Here is a 25,425-nt window from a genome sequence, read left to right on the forward strand (position 1 = left end):
GTAAAAACTCTGAACACAGAGCAGCTGTTAGAGCTGTGTATGAGGACATAGTCAAAGTACTGCTCAAATCAAGTGAGTCCCTTCCAAAAACTAAATCTAAAAAGCAGGTAAGGCCAGGTTGGAATTCCCATGTGTCTGAATTTTTTACTAAGGCTTGAGAGGCGTCTCAGGAGTGGATATTGGCTGGGAGACCAAGATTTGGGCCTATTTATGAACATAAACGAGTTACAAATGCTCGATATAAGTATGCAGTACGTTTTATAACTAAGAATGAGCAAGCAATGAGAGCTGACTCAATGGCAAGAAAACTTGCTTGTAACAACACTTTTGACTTTTGGAAAGAAGTAAAACGCATCAAAACATGTAAGACATCTTTGCCGGGTGCGATTGATGGCACCTCTGGAACTCAGGACATTGTGGAGCTTTGGCGCCAGCACTACAGTAAATTGTTTAACAGTGTTCAGAGTGAGCCCTGTATTTTGAATGATGTGGAACATGTAGATGCAATATTGTCTCAGGAAGTGTTCAAAGCTATCACTAAACTGTCTAATAAGGCCAGTGGACAGGATGGGTTTCAGCTGAGCATTTAAAGTATGCAAGTGCAAGGTTAGCACCACTATCTATTTGTCTCACTGCTCTTCTTGTCCATGGTTTTTTTTACCTGATTCTTTGTTAACTGTCTTGTTGGTCCCTGTCATCAAAGACAAAACAGGGAAAGTTGGAAGCTCTGATAATTATAGACCTGTAGCTCTGGCCAGCATAGTGTCAAAAATTGTTGAATCAATCCTGCTGGACAGGATCTCAAATGCTATTAAATCATCTGATAACCAGTTTGGTTTTAAGGCTATGCTGGGCACAGACGTGTGTGTATGCTCTAAAAGAGATTGTTCAGAAATACAAGAGACAGAACTCTTCAGTTTTTATGTGTTTTTTAGATGCATCAAAGGCGTTTGACAGGGTGAATCATCACAAATTATTTATGAAATTAATTGAAAAAGGTGTACCTAAATATATTGTGCGCATTTTAATTTATTGGTATGTGCAGCAAACAATGCAGGTTAAATGGGAAAACAGTGTTTCTGCTCCATTTAGAGTTTGCATTGGAGTCAGACAGGGGGGAATCCTGTCCCCTGTTCTATTTAATCTGTATCTTGATGAACTGTCAACTAGGCTCAAAGCATGTAAAACTGGTTGTGTTGCTGGAAACATGGTTCTGAATCATCTAATGTATGCAGATGATTTAGTAGTCTTTAGTCCAAGCACTGCTGGTTTACAGGAGTTACTAAACATTTGCTCAGCTTATGGGGGGGTGAGCATGACATCAAATACAATACAGCTAAGAGCTTGATTATGATCTGTAGGACCAAAGAGGACAGACATATGAAATATCCTGATTTTTATCTGTCAAATATTGTATTGAGTATGACATGTAAAATCAAGTATCTTGGGCACATCATCACTGCAGATATGACAGACGATGATGATGTCTATAGACAATGCAGAATGTTGTATGCTCAGGCAAATACACTCATGCGTAAGTTTGGCTCCTGTACTGAAGAGGTAAAGCTGACATTGTTTAAATCATACTGTACACCCCTGTATACGGCTCACCTTTGGACTAACTATAGAAAAGCCAGTCTGCAAAGGTTGCAGGTGGCCTACAATGATGCCTTGCGTGTGCTTTTGAGGAGGCCACAATGGACTAGTGCTACAGAGATGTTTGTCTCTACATGAGTGAACACCTTACAGGCTGTACTAAGGACTTTGATGTACAGTTTTATTTGTAGACTCAACAAGTCGGACAATGAAATCATAGTAACACTCACAAATATGCAATTCAGCTCCATACGATTCCAGTCAAGCATGTGGAAACACTGGTATGGCTGTCTTTTGAAACTGTGAATAATTATTGTTTCTTCTCTGTTTTGTCTGTCTTTTAAAATGGACTACGAGTCTGGAATAAAGTTTGAATTGAAATGAATTGAAATTGAGATCTGCATGGAGGAATGGGCCAAAATACCAGCTACAGTGAAGACTGGTGAAGACTTACAGGAAACGTTTGACCTCTGTCATTGCCAACAAAGATTATGTTACAGTGTACTGAGTTGAACTTTTGTTATTGACCAAATACTATACACACACACACACACACACATATATATAATATATATATATATATATATATATATATATATATATATATATATATATATATATATATATTATATATATATATATATCACCTTTTACTTTTACACAGTGTTTTTAATCAGTGGCATTGGGTTATTTGTATACAGTGGTGTGAAAGAGTGTTTGCCTCCTTGAGCTTTTACATGTTAGAAATTTTTTAGGACATCAAAAAATTTTATTCCTATTCCTGCCAGGGTCTTCAAATTCACATGGAGCATTCTTGGGACACAGACCTTGGATAAGCTCAAAGATGGCTAACCTTGACCTATTTTAAGGGGTCAAAAGGTCACATTTTGTTTAATATTTTTGTGCTCGTAAAGCTAAGGGTATTTTAGTATTGTGTTACATTTTTTAAGTTAAGTTTTTAATTCTGCTTTCTGTTGCTGTCAGTTTGAGCAGGATTCATATCTTTCACACATGTTCACTAACATTTGCTTCTCAAATGAACACTGGAGAAGGTTTTGCTTATGTTAGAGATTAGACAGTTCAGTGTCAACAAAAAAATCTGTCAGATTAATTCATAGGAAGCCCTAGAAATGTTTTTTTTATTTTTTCAAACTCTGCAGACTCTGATGTTGCTGCCATGCCCCACACTCACATCCAGAGTGGACGAAAAACTCAGCTCATTGAAGATCTTGTGGCAGCGTTCTCCCTCTTACCCAGGGAACATTTACGGGCTCTCCTCCAGGACGTACAGAATTCAGTCTTCGCTGCAGGCAACCCACCCACACACCACCATCATCTGACTCCTCGTGGCTCATCCTTCCAAAGTCTTGCCTGTGCTCTCTGTAATGTCAGATGGTACAACAGCCTCAATTCCCTTCGTTTTAATTTACTGTCATTATGGAATATTATATTGTCATTTTGTGTGGTCTTTTCCTTAAAGGTTCTTTCACAAATGACTACCTCACGATTAAAAGAACCATCTCCATCACTGTGACCCTGAACAAGATATAAAATGACCTCTACCAATGAGCGGTGAGTCAGCTGTTTTTAACTAGCTTGGACTGGCACATACAGAATTTTAAAATGCATCATCTGTATTTGGTAAATGCTTATAATGTTGCAATGGATCTGTTAAAAACACTTTTCCCCCTTGAGGAAAAATATGTTTTGATCCAGTCTTGTTGTTTTCATGCCTTAGTGAAGTAACAGTTCTTGTGTGTGTGTCTCTTCCTTTAAGCATTAAAAGAATGTAAAATAATGTTTAAGTAGGCCTGTCGCGATAATTGATATATTGACTTATCGATGAACATCTCCCTTTCCATATCTGTCACCAACTTGGGTGTTAAAATGGACCTTCAACTCACCTTGACACCCACATCAAACACCTCTGTAAGACATCATTCTACCACCTCAAGAACATTGTCAAACCCCGTCCAACACTCACCCTGGCAGATGTGAGGAAGCTCGTCCATGCCTTTGTCTTATCCAGGCTGGACTACTGTAATGCACTCCTTATTGGGATTTCTGACAAGCGCATCCAGAGATGCAGAGATTACATCCATCGATAACAATACGTTCAGAACAATGCTGCCAGGATCCTGAAGAGGGTGTGCAAGTATGATCACATCAACCCCATCCTGAAATCCCTTAACTGGCTCCCTGTCCTGCTCATTATTGATTACAAGGTCTCCCTCCTCACACACCAGTGCATTCAAGGACATGCCTCCTTTACCTCCAGGAACTCCTCAAACCCCAGACCGCCTCACGCACCCTCCCTTCTGCAACCACAAACACTTTCCAAGCCCCCAGAACCAAGCTTCAGAGCATGGGAGAAGGGCCTTTTCCTCTGCTGCTCTGAGGCTGTGGAATGCCCTCCCTGACCACTTGAGGGCCCCAGAGACTAGAGATGTTTTTAAATGAAACTTAAACTTATCTTTTTAATAAAACATTTTGCTAAATATATTTTTTAGGTTCTTTTTGATCTTGGTAATTTTTAATTACATTGATTTAAATTTTTTTTTTTTCTGTTCTGTAGCACTTTGAGGTTGCTGAAATGTAAAGTGCTATACAAATAAAATTCATGATTATCATAATTATTATTGTTCGATATACAAAGAAGAACACAGTCATTTTGCTGGTCTTGATATATCGCCATTTACATGCAAATTTGTGTCACCAACTTTTTAGAGAGTCGCGCTGCTTCTTTTGTCCCTCTCAGCTTGCAGTCTGGGGCTGTAGGGTCAGCCCGCTGTGTGTGCGAGGCATAAGACCATAAACACATGGAGTGAACAGTGTGCCGCAGTAAACAGCCACCCGAGTCGACTGCACAATTACATCTAGAATGTTTCCATCCAGAACATTTTGAAGAGTACATGGACTTGGTGTCTAAGACTAATTCCACAGCTCTAGTGTTGGAATATTTTGGACTAAGGACAGATGAGAGAGGAGAGCCAAAAGTGAACAAGCCGGTATGTCAGCTTTGCTTGAAAACAGTGGCGACAAAAAGTGGAAATACGAAAATACACCTTAACCATTGCCATCCCATCCAGTTTTCCCAACTGGCAATTAAAAATTGGTCATGTGACACAACTCGTGGCAAGACGCCCAACAGTTTGCTGTTAAGGATGCATTTGCGCAACAGTGCAAATATAAACAAGACAGAACAAAATGTTGCACACTCACAAACTGTTACTTATTTTATAATTACCTCCACCAAGGAGGTTATGTTTTCGGTCGTGTTTGTTTGTTTGTTTGTCTGTCTGTCCCTCTGTTTTTCAGCAGGATAACTCAAAAAGTTTTGAACGGATTTTGATGACATTTTGTGGAGTGGTTGGAAATGACAAGAGGAACAAGTGATTAAATTTTAGTGGTGATCCGGATCACGATCCGGATCCAGGAATTTTTTAAATGATTCTTCACTATTGAGGGATAGGGGGAATTTTGACATTCTAGTTTCTAACTCCACAAAAACAAGGCAGAAAGGCTTGAAAAAAATTAGGGTGTAACATAGTCAAATGTTCTATCAAACAACAAAGTTTGGTGATGATCGGATCTGGATTCCGGATCTGGTGATCCAGAATATGCAAAAATATAGGGAAAATAGAAAATGTGTCAGTGTGAGGTGACAAATGAAGCTAGAGATGCACAACTAACACCAAATTGTAGCTGAATCTGTACTGATTCAGTAAGGTGTCATCAGATTTGATGTAGCTTCAAATGTTATGGAGCTAGATCCAGAAGAAAACTGCCATTACCGAAAAAATCATTTTTATACAATAACTTTTGAACTAATAAATGTTGTGTGGGCCGCTGAAGAGGAGGTACTGCTGGCCCACCACCACCAGATGGCGCCCTGCTTGGAGTGCGGGCTTCAAGCACGAGAGGGCGCCGGAGCCACTGGGAGTGACAGCTGTCGCTCTTCATCAGCACCAGCTGTCACTCATTCAACCCATCACCATAAAGGCCGGACTGCAACTCCACCTCCTCGCCGAGAAATCATCTACCATACAGGTAATTTTCTCTGCTGAATCTAAACCGAACAATAGTCTGATCTCTTTTGCAGCCGTTTTCCTGTGACGGATTCCTTGTCTGCTGTGTTGGCGTTTGGTGTGGACTGCGATGGCTTCGCCTCCCACCCCACCCAGATAAGTGGTTGTCTCAGGAGCTGCACGAGTGTGTGATTGGAGGTGGAGGTGCTCCCTCCTTACTGAACACAGACTGTGGGATTACTGAGTGTGCGTACTCACACTCATCAAACTGTTTCTGTTCTCTGCCAGCAGTACCGGGTCTGACTGCTGAAGACAGTGGCCACCTGGGGCACAGGGCTTGGCGGCTCCGGTGTTCTTCAGATCCGTTGGTGGTGGAAGCTGTGTGGGTTCCGGCTCTTCTATCACCAGACGTCTTCTATCTTCGAGCCTACCACACGCCACCTTATGTATGATTGACATTCCGCAATATTGTTATTGTCTGTACTTCGTTGTGCGCTTCACAACATTAAATTGTTACTTTTTGGCTTATCCATTGTCCATTCCTTAATGCCCCCCTTTTGTGGGTCCGTGTCACGACACCTTCCCAACATGATTTCTCGGCCAGCGTCATGGATCCCGAGGGGCGTCAACCATCGCTTGAACAGCCAATGGAAGAGCGAGTTGCACAGGCGCCAGCAGGAGGCGTGTTAGGTGAGCTGCAGCACATCTTAACCGCCTTTACTGCTCGGTTGGACTTAGTTACCGAGCAGAGCATTGTTCTCAATCGAAGGATGGAGGCTCTCACCGCCCAGGTGGAAGCGCATGCTCAGGGCGCTGCTGCAGCACCTCCTCCTGCTGAACGAATGCCAGAGACAGACATTCCACTGGTCCCCCCACCTTCCCCTGAAGCATACATAAGCCCTCCGGAGCCGTACGGAGGCTGTGTGGAGACATGCGCGGACTTCTTGATGCAGTGCTCGCTCGTCTTTTCACAGCGTCCCGTCATGTACACGTTAGACGCTAGCCGGGTGGTTTATGTTATAAATTGGCTTCGAGGAGAGGCATGCGCCTGGGCTACGGCGCTCTGGGAGCAGAATTCACAGCTCCTAACGATTTACACTGAGTTTGTGAGGGAGTTCCGACAGGTGTTCGACCACCTTCATAGAGGCGAGACCGCTTCAAGCGTGCTGCTGTCGCTAAGACAGGGGGGTCGGAGCGCAGCGAAGTATGCAGTTGACTTCCGCATCGCGGCAGCGCGAGCCGGCTGGAATGCTGTTGCGGTCCGCGCCGCCTTTGTAAACGGACTGTCTCTGGTCATTAAGGAGCACCTGGTGGCGAAGGACGAACCGCGGGATTTAGACGGGCTTATCGACCTGATTATACGGTTAGACAACCGATTAACAGAACACCGACGGGAGCGAGACGAAGGGCGTGGTCAGGCACAAGCCGTCCCTCTTCCTCCCGGGTCCGAAAGGGGGCCGACTTCCCCACGCTCCACAGCCAGGGCTCTCCACATGACGACAGCTCCCCCTGCTGACGTTGCTATGGAAACGAGCAGGGCCAAAAAGCGATCAGATCAGAGACAAAGGAGGCTGATCCGTGGGGAGTGTTTTCTCTGCAGCTCAACCGAGCACATACAGAGAGAGTGCCCCAAACGGTCAAAACAGCAGTACTCGTCCTTAGAGACTGGGCTAAGGGTGGGTCACAATACCCACGCGGGGAAACCCCGAAAATCTGCACGTATCCCATTCACGATCCTGAGTGGGGATCTAACCCTTCATGCCCCAGCACTGGTGGACACGGGGTCGGAGGGGAATCTGCTGGACAGCAGATGGGCAAAGGAGGTAGGGCTCCCTCTAGTGGCCTTACCGTCACCATTGTCGGTGCGGGCACTAGATGGCACCCTTCTTCCATTAATCACACACCAGACACAGCCCGTGACTTTGGTTGTTTCTGGGAATCACAGGGAGGAGATTGTGTTTTATGTAACACCTTCTACCTCCCGAGTGATTTTGGGTTTTCCATGGGTGTTAAAACACAATCCCCGGATTGATTGGCCGTCTGGGGTTGTGGTTCAGTGGAGCGAAACCTGCCACCGGGAGTGTTTAGGATCCTCGGTTCCACCCGGTGTGACAGCTAAGGAGGAGGTTTTAGTCCCCCCCAATCTGGCGGCGGTGCCAGCCGAGTACCATGACCTTGCTGACGTCTTCAGCAAGGATCTGGCACTCACGTTGCCCCCACACCGTCCGTACGATTGTGCCATTGATTTGATACCGGGCGCTGAGTACCCGTCCAGCAGGCTGTACAACCTCTCTCGTCCGGAACGCGAATCAATGGAGACCTACATCCGGGACTCGTTAGCTGCCGGGTTGATCCTGAACTCCTCCTCCCCGATGGGTGCTGGTTTCTTTTTTGTGGGCAAGAAGGACGGCGGACTCCGTCCATGCATTGATTACAGAGGGCTGAATGAGATCACGGTTCGCAACCGATACCCGTTACCTCTGTTGGATTCAGTGTTTACGCCCTTGCATGGAGCCCAAATTTTTACAAAATTGGATCTTAGGAATGCTTATCACCTGGTTCGGATCCGGGAGGGAGACGAGTGGAAGACGGCATTTAACACCCCGTTAGGTCACTTTGAGTACCTGGTCATGCTGTTCGGCCTCACCAATGCACCCGCGACGTTCCAAGCATTGGTTAGTGATGTCTTGCGGGACTTCCTGCATTGGTTTGTCTTCGTATATCTAGACGATATACTCATCTTTTCTCCAGATCCTGAGACCCATGTCAAGCATGTACGTCAGGTCCTACAGTGGTTGTTGGAGAACCGGCTGTTTGTGAAGGGCGAGAAGTGCGAGTTTCACCGCTCTTCTTTGTCCTTCCTGGGGTTCATAATCTCCTCCAACTCCGTCGCCCCTGATCCGGCCAAGGTTGCGGCGGTGAGAGATTGGCCCCAACCAACAAACCGTAGGAGACTGCAACAGTTCCTCGGCTTTCATTAAGGGCTACAGTCAGGTAGTTAGCCCCCTGACAGCCCTGACCTCCACTAAGGTCCCCTTCACCTGGTCGGATCGGTGCGAAGCCGCGTTTAGGGAGTTGAAGCGCCGGTTCTCGTCTGCACCAGTTCTGGTGCAGCCTGATCCTACTCGCCAGTTCACAGTGGAGGTGGATGCCTCTGACTCAGGGATAGGACCCGTGCTGTCCCAGAGCGGGGAGTCCGATAAGGTTCTCCACCCTTGTGCCTATTTTTCCTGCAGGTTGACCCCGGCTGAGAGGAATTACGACGTCGGCAATCGGGAACTCCTTGCGGTGAAGGAGGCTCTTGAAGAGTGGAGACACCTGTTGGAGGGAGCGACGGTGCCCTTCACGGTTTTCACGGACCATCGGAACCTGGAGTACATCCGGATCGCCAAGCGGCTGAATCCCAGGCAAGCCCGCTGGTCACTGTTCTTCGGGCGCTTTGACTTCCGGATTACATACCGCCCCGGGACCAAGAACCAATGGTCGGATGCCCTGTCCCGGGTGCATGAAGAGGAGGCCATGGCCGAGTTGTCAGACCCCATAGAGACCATCATTCCCGAGTCCACTGTCGTGGCCACTCTCACCTGGGATGTGGAGAAGACCGTCCGGGAGGCCCTGACATGGAACCCGGACCCGGGGACCGGCCCGAAGGACAAACTGTATGTCCCACCAGAGGCCAGAGCTGCGGTTTTGGACTTCTGTCATGGTTCCAAGCTCTCCTGTCATCCCGGGGTGCGCAGAACCATGGCAGTGGTCCAGCAGCGCTTCTGGTGGGCGTCTATGGAGGCCGACATCCGGGACTACGTCCAGGCCTGTACCACCTGTGCCAAGGGCAAGGCTGACCATAAGAGGACTTCAGGACTCCTCCAGCCCCTACCGGTACCTCAGCGCCCTTGGTCCCACATCGGTCTGGACTTTGTCACGGGCTTCCCGCCGTCCCAGGGCAACACCACCATCCTCACGATAGTGGACCGGTTCTCCAACGCGGCCCACTTCATGGCCCTCCCGAAGCTCCCAACGGCCCAGGAGACAGCAGACCTCCTGGTCCACCACGTCGTGCGTTAGCATGGGATACCAGCGGACATTGTCTCAGACCGTGGCCCTCAGTTCTCCTCTCAGGTCTGGAGGAGTTTCTGCAGGGAACTGGGGGCCACCGTGAGTCTCTCGTCCGGGTATCACCCTCAGACAAACGGACAGGCAGAACGGGCCAACCAGGAGCTGGAGCAGACCCTCCATTGCGTTACCTCCGCGCACCCGACGGCCTGGAGCACCCATCTGGCCTGGATCGAGTACGCCCACAACAGCCAAGTGTCGTCAGCCACCGGCCTCTCCCTGTTTGAGGTGTGTTTGGGGTACCAGCCCCCATTGTTTCCACTTGTGGAGGGAGAGGTCGGTGTGCCCTCTGTCCAGGCCCACCTCAGGAGGTGCCGCCGGGTGTGGCGGAACGCCCGTTCTGCCCTGTTGAAGGCCCGGAAGAGGGCCAAGGCCCATGCAGACCGCCGGCGTTCCCCGGCCCCTGCATACCAGCCCGGGCAGGAGGTGTGGCTTTCAACCAAGGACATACCACTCCAGGTCGAGTCTCAGAAACTGAAGGACCGCTTCATCGGACCATTTACAATCCTCAAAGTCCTCAGTCCTGCTGCGGTGAAGCTGAAGCTGCCGGCTTCACTGCGGATCCATCCTGGCTTCCATGTGTCGCGCATCAAACCTCACCATACTTTACCCCTCTGTACCCCCCGGACCGGGGGTCCGTGTCACGACACCTTCCCAACAATAAAGACATAAAAGTGATTCCAAGTTCTAGTGCTATGTTTTCATGGTCAAGGATGTCAAATATAAAGGAAAGAAGACTGTATGTATCATAGTTTTGGTTGTAACACGGAATTGTTGAATAGATCACTGTGCCAAGGAGGGAATCTCTTTAGGGTTAGTGACCCTATGGCCTTGTGTAGCACATGCAGCACTTAAAAAATAGTTCTGTTTCAGAATTTACTGTTATTTATTTAGAGAAGTGTTTCATAAATGTTAAAAAATTCATATATTTGCAGTTTAGTTGAATAATAAATTGAATTTTGTCTCATTTGTTTTTGTCTATAAGCACATGCAATATCAATATCAGTGCTCAGATGACAGTAGCTTCTGGGAAAGGTACAAGTTGCAATAAACTGTAATGCCAAGTGCTAAGGATACATGCTATCCAGTCACAGCAGATGAAACTTTTTTTACTACTGAGCAAACATCATTGTTAGACTTTTTTAGGTTCAGTGATTCCACGGCGTGTAGATGTTATGGCGTCAGTGACCCCATGGCCTTGGCGGAGGTTTGCACTCTCCGAGTGCTTCTAGTTAGAGAGATGCAACCATTCAGCACACTTGAAAAACCTGCCCTCATTATGTGTGGCATAAAATGGTCTTAATATTGCAATATTATCAATTGTTATATTTTCTTAGGCAATATATCGTCTACCAAAATTTGTTTTCGTGACAGGCCTACAAATACTCCCATCACATTACTCTTGTGGTTGACTTCACTGTCTTCCTGATCCATGGGCTATAGCAAGGCAACTCTGTGTTGCACACTTAATGGAGCTGTACCTTCAGAAAAGGAACAGTTCAAGCTTTCAGTGGTGGGGTTTCCCCATAGTTCGTTCAGTGCCTCCTGACTGCAACTAATCTGTTACATACATATAATGGATTTTGTCCATTGTATACATGTAGCTGATTTTGATTATAATGGACAAAATTTGCTAGTCCACCTCATTTCATTATATGCAAGTTTTACAGTAATTAGGGACATTTTTGCTTTGAGTGAAAGGGAGTGTGTGCCACTAAGCTGAGCTCAAAGCTCCGTGAGACCACTAGCCGTGCCTGCTAGCAGTTGTTGAGGACCGTGTCTGTCCTTTGTGTGATTTATTATGAATATCTGGAATAAAGCCCCATTAAACATTAGTTTATCATCCTTGACATCAGAAAAAAGTGATGGGGAGGGTGGATTTTTTTTCCTTAGAAACAGAGAACAAACAATACAGTAAAATTTTAATATGTAAAATTGTAATATGAATTAACATAAGTTTATGCTACTCATTTCATTTCAGTCTCGAGGATTCACAGCTCTGGTTGTTCTTTCCTGAAACTTGTGGCTATCAGCAAAACAACCTGCACACATTGGGTAATACTTGGCTGCATCATATTCAGATAAATCGTCCTCAGTCCCACAGACAAAACAATAAGCGGCAAGTTTGGGGTCCGGCTTGGTAAACTTCGGCCATCTTCGGACAAAGCATATTGCCATAGTGGACATGCCGGTTTTTGCACCAGCTGTACCGCCGTCAAGGAAATTTGCCCCCCCCCCCCAAAAAAAAACCCTGATATGGGCCATTTTGGCATGCGGGTAGGAATGACTGACTAATGGTTTTTTGGTGTTGTTTTTTTATGGGCCCTAATATGGCGTGCTGTGCAGTTAATTGTCCTAGCGGATCTAAGAAGTCTGTGCTCCAGTATTTACATTGAGGGAAATTTTTGTGTTATTTAATTTTGTATGTTAGCAACATTAGCACTTTTATCATATATATTGGTGGCTTGATGATATTAGGTCCAGTTAATTCACAATCCCTGAGGCAATAAGTCCGTCAGAATAATCATATCCACCCCCAAGCTACTACTCATGAAAACCATTGCCCAGCCCACAGAAATATGCTTTAATAAAACACCAAAAAGCAAGCTTAGCCTGTTAGCTTTTAGCTTGTTCAGTAAGTCTAAGATGGGGGCATGTTCAGGCTTCATTTGTCCTGCCCAGGTCATGCAAGGTCTCGCCCATGCTCCACTTTACCCATTTATGGGGTGGCTGGGATGTAGGCAGAGTAAGCATTGCCAACATGGCTACACCCAGAGCAGCATTTTGGAGCTTCAAAACAGCTTTTCCAGGTCTCTTCAGAAAACCTATGGGTGAAGTCACGGATGGTTTGTCAGAATACAGTATATACAGTCTGTGGTTTTAACAGCAAATCTATCATTTCCGAAGCTTTTGTAAGTTATTTGACTCATAAAATTATGATTGCTTAATTTTGTGTCATTGATTAATTGACTAATTGTTTCAGGATTCTGGAAAAGGCTTTTGGTAGATCCATCCAGCAGATGCGAAGTGCACCATCGGTTGGGCTGCTAAACAGTCGTGTTATAGTCATGTTGCTATGTTGTTATTATTACTACTACATTATTTAAGACTTAATTTCAATTGTATTTTTCATTGCTGTAAAAAAAGTAGTTGTCAGAGTAATGTATTAAATTGTTCTTAAATCTTTTTTTTAATGAACATTTATTGGAAATTTTTTATTTGAATCTGTTTTCTTTGCAGGGATGACAGCAGTATCTTTAATGGGTTAATGGAAAAAGATGAAAAGGACAAAGCAAAACGGTTAGACCCATGTGCAAATTTATTTGTATACTTACCGGCAGAAAATGATTGTGATGCGCTTCAAAAACCATGATTATACGAGGTCTATTAGAAAAATTTCCGACCTTATTATTTTTTTCAAAAACCATATGGATTTGAATCACATGTGATTGCGTCAGACAAGCTTGAACCCTCGTGTGCATGCGTGAGTTTTTCCACGCCTGTCGGTTGCGTCATTCGCCTGTGAGCAGGCTTTGAATGAGGAGTGGTCCAGCCCCCTCGGCGGATTTTCATTGTCAGGAAATGGCGGAATGATTTGGGCTTTTTTTCCATCAGAATTTTTTCAGAAACTGTTAGAGACTGGCAGCTGGAAACCATTAGAAAAATTTATCTGGCTTTTGGTGAAAATGTTACGGGCTTGGTAGAGAATAAGGAGTGTTACTGTCGCTTTAAGGATGGCCCCCAGCGGCTGTGGGGCGCGCCGCGCTCCGAAGCCGCCATCGACAGGCTGAACGACCATTTCATTTCTAAACGGATGGCTGTCTGGATCCGTGACCATCGTGTGCCATTTCTCTGGTTATCACAAGAGCTGGACATCAACCATTTTCCGGCAGATTTCACTTTTAACAAGAGTTTGTGTCATGGAAAGCCGAGCGGAGGCTTCGAGCGTCACGATGGATTCGCTACTGGAGCGAGACAAAACCACCTTCGTTTTGGTCTCACAGGACGGCTTTGAGATGGCGTTCAGACAGCTGTCGGTGGTTTTTCCATCGAGTGATTAGCCGAGAAATTGTGGATGTGCCTGGACATGTCAGAACATGTCCTGTGAAGCTTCATCACGGCGTTGCTTTGCGCCATGCGGCACTGCCGCGACGCGCGGAATTCGTCCGCACGTCTATCTCAATGTGCCGAAAAAGTGCTGATGTCCACGTCTTTTCACAATTCCTGTGCTAGTCAGTTTGGAAATGAACGGCACATTCCACTGTTACAGGAGTTTTTGTCATGGAAAGAGGAGCGTAGGCTTCGCGCGTTGCATGAGGGTTCAAGCTTGTCTGACGCAATCACACGTGATTCAAATCCATATGGTTTTTGAAAAAATAAGGTCGGATACTTTTCTAATAGACCTCGTATCTATTTTGTTTTTGTTTTTTTACATGACAATAATTATTTATGTGTTTCATTGGCAGTCCTTCATTGAACAGGAGTTAATGTAAAGCTTAGCACTACTTTGTCAAATCCTCCCATGGCCGTAAGTCAGTGGTTCCCAAAGTGGGGATTGCAATGTTTAAGATGTGTGTGTTGGAATGGAGGGTTTAATTCTTATCTCCAAAAGAGTGGACCTGCAGAAAAGTTTGGGAACCACTGTCCTAATTTCACCCATATGCCCAAATTAAATTTTACACTGATATGGACTCGTGAAATCACATACATGAAAATTGTAAGTGTAACTTTAACGAAAGGCCAGCCCATGGAATCAGAAGAAAATGTGTTTGTCCTTGTGCCTGACTCAACAGTGTGTCCCGTAACAAGTCTGAGAAGAAACGCAGAGAGAAGTTCAATGCTCTCATCAAGGAGCTGGGTACTATGTTGCCAGGCAACACTCGGAAGGTGGACAAATCTACTATTTTGCAGAAGAGCATTGACTTTCTGTGCAAACACAAAGGTAATGTGACCTCTCAGGGTTCCCACAAATCTGTGACATATATTTAGAGATTCTGTATTGCATCTGAGCTTAATTTCCTGGGTATTTGTTAGAAATTGCTGCTCAGTCAGAGTCCACTGACATCAGACTTGACTGGAAACCGCCTTTTCTCACGAATAAGGAGTTCATGCATCTGATGTTGGAGGTGAGCTAGAAGTACTCTTGCACATGTAGCCATTTCGATTATATGGAGAATATGATTGAATCAAAGGAGTGCACTATATTTTTGTTTTTGTCAGGCATTAGATGGTTTCTTTCTCGCAGTTATGACTGATGGCAATATAATCTACATCTCGGAGAGTGTGACATCCCTTCTGGAACACTTACCTGTGAGTATGAATAGGTAAATTAATAAATGCACACAGTCAGTACTTTTGTTTTATTCAATAGCCAGTAAAAATGCTTTTCCTAAGTCCTGGTTTTTGACACATGCAAATCTGTGAAAGACTATCCATGTACTCGTGAATCCACAGTTCATGCCTTCTGTCATAGCTATTTTTTCCCTTTATTGGCATTGTACTTTGTGTACTCTATTGATTAATTGCATTATTTTATTTTTTAAATTGCACTAGTTAGAGTGATCTGCATGCTACAGCACTTGTCCTCTCCATGATGCATTGCGCTGAGGGAATGTTGAATTTTGAATCTTGAGAAGAGAAGGAATATTGTGACCTGTGTTGTGGAATTTCTGTGATGATATAAAATGAGACAGGCGACACAAGGAGCACTCAGGATTCAGACATACGATGCAGAGAGATTTAATTTTGGTTGAAGCAGAAAATGGGTGCACCTGGAGAAGTTCCAAAAGGTACCACATGCAACCATCCCCACAGAGCCCTCTGCCCTTACACGCAGAGAGCGGTGTTAAGGACCTTTCCCAAAATGAAAACAAAATCATAATACAAACATGGCCTTTGGCTAGTCTGGGTCATGATCAGATGTATAATGAATGCTAGCAGGGGGTGACCCTGGTCCAGTACTTTCAGTACATTCTGCCCTGACAATATAAGGCAAACATCAATTATTCCTCGACATCCTGAAACAGCAGGTCCAAAAGCTGCAGACCTGGATAAAATGTCAGGTTGCAATAGTTACTTGACACCACATTTAATGATTTTTATTTATTTATTTTTTTAACTGCAAATGTATATCAGTATCTGTATCCTTGAAGAATTATAATCTGTACTGGCAGTGGAAGAAAACATATTAGCAAGCTCCTACTGAGCACATTGTTTAAACTCAGTTCCTCCTCTTCTGGGTGGCGCAGTGGCTTAGTGGTTACCAGTGGTGCCTCACAGCAAGAAGGCCATGAGATTGCTTCCTGCCCTTTCTGTGTGTAGTTTACATGTTCTCCCCGTGTCTGTGTGGGTTTCCTCCAGGCACTCTGATTTCCTCCCACAATCAAAATGTGCTTATTTAGTGTCTTCTTTCTCTGCCCCTGACCAAGGCAGTGTCTCTACATCTGGAGTTGGTCCCCAGGTGCTGGACTGTGGATGCCCACTGCTCCTAGTAGTTAGATTGTGTCTAACTGTAATTAGGATGGGTTAAATGCAGAGGACAAGTTTGGTTGAATGTATGTGTAGTAGTGGTGCAGCTTAGCTAAAATTTCCATTAAAAAATTGTTTGTTGTGTGATAAAACCATGGAACCTGGCACACATATTCTAAATTAACTGTGTATTTTCAGATATGGAGCCATCCTAGAGCTGACCTAACAAGCTAGAGGAGTCAATAAAGAGTTACACAGGGGTCAAAATTTAAAACGCTCCAATCATGTTGAAAACTATATTACATTATTTGTCTGAACGTAACGATTCCAAAAAGGTATAGTTTGGACTATCTATGACTGAATTCCATGGAGTTATGGGGTAAAAACAGCAAAAATAGCAATTTCAGTTTGTACAGGGGTCAAAAGTTAAAGTTGCTCCAATTTTGGTAAAAAAAGATGCAAATTATTGGTTGAGTTAATAGCATTTTAAAATGGAATAGTTTGCACCATCTGTCATGCTTAGTTATCATGTTACGGGGTAACATGCCATACGTCATCGAATCCAATAGACGTCGACCTTGTTTGACCTTTACTTTGTAGACCAAGCATTCAACACAGTCAAAACTATTCCATTTATTAATCCTTTTATTTCAACCAATAATTTTCATCATTTTTTTACCACTTACCAAAATTGGAGTAAATTTAACTTTTGACCCCTGTACAAACTGAAACTGATCTTTGTCACCATTTTTGCCATTTTTCCCCCCGAACATTCAGTCATAGATGGTCCAAACTATTTACCGTTTTGGAATTGTTATGGTCAGACAAATAATGTGGTATAGTTTAACATGATTGGTGCATTTTTAAATTTTGGCCCCTATGTAATTCTTTATTGACCCCTGTAGTTCATTAGAGGTCAGCTCCAGGCTGGCTCCATATCTGAAAATAAACATTAATTAACTTAGAATATGCGTGCCAAATTCCATGCTTTATCACACAATGAACAATTGTTTTGCTATGCCGCCCCACTATATGTACAAATACAGGCTCTTCTTCATTCATCAATTGAGTTCTGCCTCTTTCCAACAACCACACTCTTTCAGAAACTGTATGGTCCAAATGTGACCCCAAAATTGAACACAATCGCCACACTTGCTGGGATTGTCTCTGTGCTTATTGTCTCACACACACACACACACACACACACACACACACACACACACACACACACACACACACACACACACACACACACACACACACACACACAGCCCTGAGAGCTAATTATTTACAGCCACATTTGTTTCAGAGTGATCTTCTTGATCAGAATCTATTGAACTTCCTGCCCGTGGAGGAGCATTCAGATGTTTACAAGGCCCTTTCCTTGCATATCACGGATGGTGAGACTTTTACACTAGAATATCTGGAAAGTGAATGCTGTAGTTTTACATTTATATATATATATATATATATATATATACACATATACATATATACATGAGCGCCTTGGGGCAACTGTTTGTTGTGATTTGGCGCTATATAAGAAAAAAGTTGATTGATTGATTGATACACAGTCACAGATGCTGAAATGAACTGTATTTTTTCTGAGGTCCAACTGCCATATGCAGAAGAAGCTATACCTGAAGAAGCTATACCTGAAGAGAACCATTCAAAAAGTATCCAACCTTTGACTGCAAAAATAAATTACTCACCTGGGGGTCTGAAATCCTAATCCCTTTTGATGTAGTCTCCTTGGGACTGTACATACCTCACCCAGTGGTTCCGTCATTGTTGGAAGCATTTCTGGAAGGCCTTTTTTGGAATGGTGTCCAGCTGGGCCGTAGCATTCCATATGATGTCTTGTCAGGACTCAAATTAAGTCCCTTTTAGTGCCATTTTGATGTTGGGGAACAGCCAAAAATCAGAGGGAGCCATGTCAGGAGATTAGGGAGCCTGACGAATCACAAAAGTGTGTTTGACCAGGAAAGTCTGAATCAGTTGAGCAGAAGGGACGGGTGCATTGTCATGATGGAAGTTCCAGATGCAGTTCCTTATGCTCCACCATTAGCAGCTTCAGTGTGGATTCTGTGTTCACTCTAATGCTGACTGATGCACTCTGTGGGTGGGAAAAAAAATTCATGCATGCACAAGAAGGTTGCCTACACTTCCCCATAGCGACAACTCGCATGCTTCATTTGTTTCCGTGGGATAAGATAAGGTTGGATACTTTTTGAATTCATATTGTGTGTGCATTGCCTCTGTTACCCAAGTCCTAACTTAAAATTATTTTTTTTATGTTTTTTTTTTCCCAGCAAAAAATCACCTTGAATTTTGTTGCCATATACTCAGAGGAGCAGTTGACCCCAAAGAGCCCCCAGTGTATGAATATGTCAAGTTCACTGGAAATTTCAAGTCCCTAAATAATGGTTAGTCACACATGCAAAAGTCTCTTAGCTCTGATTTGAGATTTGTTGGCATTAAAGAAGTCATTCCTTTGTTCTACTTTGTTCCAGTGTCTAAGTCCACCCAGAATGGTTTTGAAGAAGTGATCCAGCGATCACATCACTCTGCCTTTGAAGACAGAGTGTGTCTTATAGCAACTGTGAGACTTGCAAAGCCTCAGTTTATTAAGGTGAGAATCAGTGGGTCTTCTTGAAGATTTTTTTTTTCTTTTAATTGGTTGGTATTTAATTTACATGCTGTTTTATGATGTTTGAAAGACTTTCAGAACTGTGTTAAACAGAAATTCTAGTTTATCAGAAAGTTCAGGGAACCACATTTGGTCATCTAAATAATGAAGCTAAAAACTTAAGCGAACTAAAAATGATAACTTATCAGCACTTTTAGTATCACCCACAACCTAAGACCTTCAGCATAGCACCTGTGATTCCCACCTGTGGCCTTCCTGTGTGGAGTTTGCATGTTCTCCCTGTGTTTGCGTAGGTTTTCTCTGGGTGCTCCAGTTTCCTCCTACATTTAAAAGAGATGCAGGCTAGGTGAATTGGAAACTTTATAATTGTCCATGTCTCCCTTGCAAAAGAGGTCTTGATCTCAATGAGACTAACCTGTTTAAATTAAATTAAGTTAAAACCACCAGTTCGATACCCTCCCCTGCCCATTCTCCATGTAATATGGCATTGCGCCAGGATGTGCACCAATCTTGTGCCAAAGCAACATGCAGATCCACCTTGGAAACAAGGGAGCAGCCATATTATTAGATCAAAAAAAACTTTTCACTGACTTGTTTCATAATACATGTAAATAATATGATGCATGAGCACCTCCACTCTTCTTCCACAGGAAATGTGCACGACAGAAGAACCTAATGAGGAATTCACCTCAAGACACAGTTTAGAGTGGAAGTTTCTCTTCCTGGACCACAGGTACAGGTTCTTCTGCATTTGGCAGTTGACCCTCAGAAGAATACAGTGTGTGGATTAGGGTTGGGTATCGGGAACTGGTTCTTTTCGAGAATCGTTAAGAAAGGATTCGATCCACCGACATCAGTTGCCTTTTTGCTTAACAATTCCCTTATCGGTCCATCAGAGCGGCCGTTGTTTTTGAGGGTGTTTGTCGGGAAAATGATCATTTCTCTAACCACTTCTGCAGCGCAGCTCTGCTTTGAAGCAGTGTGCCGTCCTGTTGCTTCATTGGTTCTTTGCTCTGTTGCTTTTCAGAAGCGGCAGATCTGCTTCTTAACCCCTCTCAAAGCCATTAAAATGTCAATCATGACTCACTTTTGTGCAGATTAAGTTACTAACTGGGACTCCTGTCTTGTTGCGAGAAAGAAACAAGAATCGTCCTCTGTTCCGTTCGCACAGCTCCAAACGCTGCGCGGCTCTCTGCCGGGTCAAATTAGAAAGATAAGAGTCCAGTCAGAATTAATAACTTCAAAGCAAATCACGTTTAAATCAATTGACACCTCTTTCCAAACGTTGTAATACAAACAATAAACTGCAGTCGATCAAAACGTTTTTTTCCTCCCAAAATGAGACGTCCTGCGCTGACGTGCAGCAGCCGTATGAGCTCAGAGTGTTGTGTGTGGGCCGCCAGAAGGGGAGGTACTGCTGGCCCACCACCAGTGGGCGCCCTGCCTGAAATGCGGGCTTCAGGCACGAGAGGGCGCTGCCGCCACGGACACAGCCGGGGGTGACAGCTGTCACTCATTATCTCTTGACAGCTGTCACCCATCTACTCAACATCATCTCACTCCATAAAGACCAGACGTCATCTCCACCTCGTTGCCGAGATATCGTACTTCATTGGAGGCAATATACTCAGCCGTTTGTGTTTTACACATCAATCTGTATATTGTGAGTCTTTGCAGGAGTACCTGTTATCCTCTGTCTGCGGGAGCTGATTGAGTGCTGGACTGCACTCTTTTCCCCTGAGGAATCACTGCGGTACTCTGCTACATATTGAGTGAGAGGTGGAGGTGGTATTCCCACCGTTGTTGTTACGGGGTGTACACACACCCACACTTGACTGTCTTTGTTCTCGCCAGCAGTACCAGATCCGACAGTCGGGGACGGTGATCACCTGGGAATTTAGGACTTGGCGGCTCCAGTATTCACCAGGTTCGGTGGCGGCGGAAATCGTGTGGTTCCGGCTCTTCTCAGGACAGACGTCTTCTATCCTCGAGCCTGCCCACACGTCACCTTTGTGGATTGACTGTAATCATATTCTGAGATTGTCTGTATGTTCGTTGTGCTCCTTCACAACATTAAATTGTTAATTTTTGGCTCATCTATTGACCGTTCATTTGCGCCCCCTGTTGTGGGTCCGTGTCACTACACTTTCACAACACAGAGGATGGAGAGACATTCATGCCAAAATGTCTGAAAGGAAATGCTTTTGACAAAACTACAGATTTTGTTTATGTCCACAGATCAAGGATTCAGTGACCAATTTCATATTTATTTACTTTAAGACTCAGTAAAATGTTACTGACATAGAAAACCTGCAAAGCCTACTTTTAGTACACAGAATATTCACAAGAGGTATTGATAAGGAATCGGATCGCTAAGTGGAATTGATAATGGCATCAATATCGATAAAGTCTTATCAATACCCATCCGTAGTGTGGATTATTAGCAAACTTTACAGAAGTGTAATAATTGTGTCATGGTGACTTAAGTCACCACTTAAGTTACCACTTGTTAAGTCACCATGACACAAAGTTTTTTTAACCGATAACTAGTTCATTTCAGTGCATTTGCGGTAAGAGGAGTGGAGCAGCAGCACGTGCACATCGTGTTACGATTTAGAGCCAGGAACCAATAAAGGAAGATCCCCGATATGCAGACAGCTGAGACTCAAAGGTGCATTCAAAAAGTAAGGGATTTATTTCCAGACAGTTTAGTTAAACTCAGGAACAGGTAAGTGCCTCAACAAAAATACAGACTAACCCAACTCTGGGTGAATGATTCAAAAAACAGCTGGTGTGGGAATGATTCTAACAAAATGCAATCTAACTCCAAAGCCAGGGTAAGGAGAAAATCCAACAACAAAAGGTGTGTCACAAAAGAAGATAAATATTCAGAAACCCAAGGAAATAACCACTCACCACAAACTAGGACAGACAAACACAATGAACTCCCAAGGACGGAGCAAACAGAGAAGGTTTAAATTAACTGACTAACGAGTAACACCTGGGACAAAGTGAACAGCTGCAGAAATCAAACCGGACATGTAATGACTTGAACTGAACAGAAGATGGCAGCAGAGGCATGAAGACAGTAAACGGTGAGTAACTCACGACTGGAAATTAACAACCCGGCACGCTGACTAGACTTACAGAAAAATACCACAACCAAAGATGAACAAAGTAAATCAAAATACGTAATCCACCTGGATCACAAAAACTGAAAGAACCATGAATAACATGATGACAACATAAGGCAGAGACACATACCGCAAGCAAGGAGAGACAGACACACGCAACAATGCAGAACGGTGGAGGATGTGGAGGATGTGACAGACACATAACCACTGGAAGGAGGGAGTGAAGGAATGAACATAGGATTAAAACACAAGATATAAAGACTCACAACAGGGGGAGACAAAGACTGGACCAAACCATATATCCACACATAATTGGCTGGGAACAGACAGCAGAAACATAGACTGTGGGAGCACACGCCGACATACACACCAACATAGAAACGAGACACGATTGCAACATAAGCCAACACACACACACACAGGACAGAGACATATCAACCACAAAGGAGACAACTAAGACATGACAGAGGACCAAACGTCTAATGCACAACACACGCACGTATACACACAGGAAGAAGGAGGATAGACAAAATCCACAGACACCACTGACAGCCCAGGGGGCGTGTCTGAACACACACACACGGAGACCAGTACAAACGCAGAACTCATAAGGTCTCAGACAATCAGCAAGAAAGCACATACACAGATGACAGAAACTAATAAAACCTCCTCCACAGACGACATCACAACACACTGTGAATGCAGCCTGTGAAAAACAGCCTCGCGTCCGGCTGTGGAGTGCACCTCTTCCACATTGATTTCCTCAAAAGTCGCATTGATAATTCCACTGTGCGCCCTGTTGCCAAATAGATGAAAACTGTGATTGAATCCAATAACAAGTACCTCGATAAAGCAATTTTTTGATTAGTCATTAAACATGATTCACTTAAAAAAAAAGTGCACATTTTCTCACTTTTGTCTGTGAGATGCAGCTAGCAGCCAGTGATCAGCAAACAGCACTTGTATTTTTAAAAAGTACACAAACCCACTCCCTGGAGAGGAAGCCCATCCAACTAGCAGGAGGCCCCATAGAAGACCCAGGAAATGTTGGAGTGATTATATGTCCCAGCTGCCTTGGGAGCAGGACGTTGGGATCGCCTAGGAAGAGTTAGAGAACTTGGCAGTGGATAGGGAAGTGTATAATGAGCTGCTTGGTCTACTGCCACTGCAACCTGTACCCAAAAGTGGCAGAAAATGAATGAATGAATGAAATGTATTCATGTTTTTATTGTCATGTTTCCAACTGTGGGCTAGAAATTCATGTTCATCTGTGTCAAATAACAACCAATGTGTTGTCCATCTTGCATATTTTTTAAATTTAAAACTCCTTTTGGTACACACCACAGGCTGAGGGCTTCCTGCAAAAATCCACAGTTAACGTTTCCATCAGTGTCCATCTGATGGTTCCTTTTGGTCATACTCCAACAAATAACATCCAGTATATTGTCCAACATGCGTTTATTTGTCCATCTTGCTAATTTTTTAATTTAAAAGTCCTTATGTGAAGTAACAGCATACACGTGCAGATTTTTTTTTCATTGTTGTAAAATGAACATCAATGAATAACTAATTCAGTATATTTTCTCTCCATTAACCCTCTGGGGCCAACACCGTCAAATACAACGGCTAAGACCAAGCTTTACTAAATTATAAATAACTTTTTAATGATGTGACATACAAACACACTTTTTTTGCTGAAAAGTTAACTCCGCGGACTTTCGAGCCAGCCATCGGCCATCTTTCTACTCCTCATAGAAGCTGTGTGATGACGTGCGCAATGTGAGTGTCCAATCTGAATTGGTTCACCGTCACATGGTTTTCCAAAATCCAATCGTAGGGCAGATTTACCTCATGTGAAAAGCCAAAGATCGTTTCAGGAGTGATATATTACTAGTTGGCCCGTTTCAAAACAGTTTATTATAGTTTGCTGTGTGTTTTGAATAAATGTGTGTGGAAAATTATTTTCCGCTTTACTTTTTCCTTTCTTGTTTCTGATTGTAAACCTGTATTACACTTATAAAACACAACAAAAGCATATATATTCTGAAAGCACAGGTTGTCCTGAAAAAAGAGACATAAAACTTGATTGTGGGATGCAGGGAGAGCTGTTAACAGCAATAATAAAACATTTATGCCAGGTGAGTGAACTGTCCAAAAAATGCCCTCGGAGGGTTAAAAAAAATAATTTGTTGCAGTGACAAATGTGAACTAGGATGTTTTACTGGAATCAATTTTCTTTATACTTCCTGAACAGGTTGGATGTGGCCTGGATATACCATTAATTTTGGGGTGGAGCAGACTAAGTAACTAACTAACTAAATTAAAAGAAAATTGCAAAATGAGGCATTTTTGGCCATGTTGGAAGTTTGCAGTTTTATTAGTGGCTTTTTTGTGCTTATTTTTGATGTAGTCTTGTGTTTGTACCACCTGCCATCAGATGCCACTTGACATACAGGATGGGCTGTTAATTGTAAATAGTTTTGAAAATGTTAGATGTGCCTTTGAAAGACATGTCCTTAAAAAAGATGGTCTGAATGTTATTTTATGCTTCTGTGTGAATAGACATGAATGTTGCTTACTCACATCAATGGCAATGTTATGTGTTTTTGTTCAGGGCACCACCCATTATAGGTTACCTCCCGTTTGAGGTACTGGGTACATCAGGCTATGACTACTACCATGTCGATGACCTGGAGACACTGGCCAAATGCCACGAACACTGTGAGTAGAGTTCAGTCAGCCTTCAGGAAAATGAAGTGATCAACAAATTATACATTTTTCAGTTTCTCTCACTGTTTGTGACAGTCAACTCCTCATTTTGTCTCTGTAGTAATGCAGTATGGAAAGGGAAAGTCATGCTACTACAGATTCCTGACCAAAGGACAACAGTGGATTTGGCTTCAGACCCACTATTACATCACGTACCACCAGTGGAACTCAAGACCTGAGTTTATAGTCTGTACACACAGTGTTGTAAGGTAGATAGAAATGATATAATATTTCTATTTACAGGCCTGGTATTTTTCCGGCCTGAGCCGGATTTCCGGCTTTTGGATCCGGATATATGCAGCGGAGGTGACAGGCTGCCATGTAATCCTATGGAAGGACGCGTTGTGGATATGTCGTGACGTGGAGATGTCTGTCTGGAGTTTATACTTGACGTGGACATGTCCTGTCTGTGGCAATCAGCCTGTGAGCAGGACTTGTGTCCCTTTGTCTTTTATTTAACACAATTACGACAGAGTTTGAGGGGGAGAAAGCGAGGAATGCGGCAGCTGCCGGTGTTTTTTTTTTTTTTCACGTGCGTGCACGCGAATGAATCGTCCATGAAGATCTAGGGCAGTCACAATTATTACAATATTCACCAATCGCGATTATCTGACGTCATTGTGCTGCAGCCTCGCTCACTCTGTTTTGCTCTCGTCTTGAGGCAGGA

General features: G+C 43.8%; 1 protein-coding gene across 2 annotated transcripts in view; it reads left to right on the forward strand.

The window, feature by feature from the left end:
• clocka (clock circadian regulator a) overlaps window positions 1–25,425 on the forward strand; it is a 79,397-nt gene that overhangs the window by 14,903 nt on the left and 39,069 nt on the right. Inside the window, exons 3-14 of one of the 2 annotated variants that reach the window (XM_034180497.1) lie at window positions 2,757–2,991; window positions 3,077–3,168; window positions 12,978–13,037; window positions 14,531–14,679; window positions 14,772–14,863; window positions 14,958–15,047; window positions 17,515–17,605; window positions 18,518–18,631; window positions 18,719–18,837; window positions 19,506–19,588; window positions 24,604–24,710; window positions 24,820–24,967. In XM_034180497.1, the coding sequence (XP_034036388.1) occupies window positions 3,149–3,168; window positions 12,978–13,037; window positions 14,531–14,679; window positions 14,772–14,863; window positions 14,958–15,047; window positions 17,515–17,605; window positions 18,518–18,631; window positions 18,719–18,837; window positions 19,506–19,588; window positions 24,604–24,710; window positions 24,820–24,967 (1,073 nt within the window). In that variant the 5' untranslated portion in view covers window positions 2,757–2,991; window positions 3,077–3,148. The remainder of the gene's footprint in view (window positions 1–2,756; window positions 2,992–3,076; window positions 3,169–12,977; window positions 13,038–14,530; window positions 14,680–14,771; window positions 14,864–14,957; window positions 15,048–17,514; window positions 17,606–18,517; window positions 18,632–18,718; window positions 18,838–19,505; window positions 19,589–24,603; window positions 24,711–24,819; window positions 24,968–25,425) is intronic. The other variant, XM_034180498.1, reaches the window with a different exon arrangement.

This window comes from Thalassophryne amazonica, chromosome 10 (assembly GCF_902500255.1).
Source record: "Thalassophryne amazonica chromosome 10, fThaAma1.1, whole genome shotgun sequence".
NCBI classification, from domain to species: domain Eukaryota; kingdom Metazoa; phylum Chordata; class Actinopteri; order Batrachoidiformes; family Batrachoididae; genus Thalassophryne; species Thalassophryne amazonica.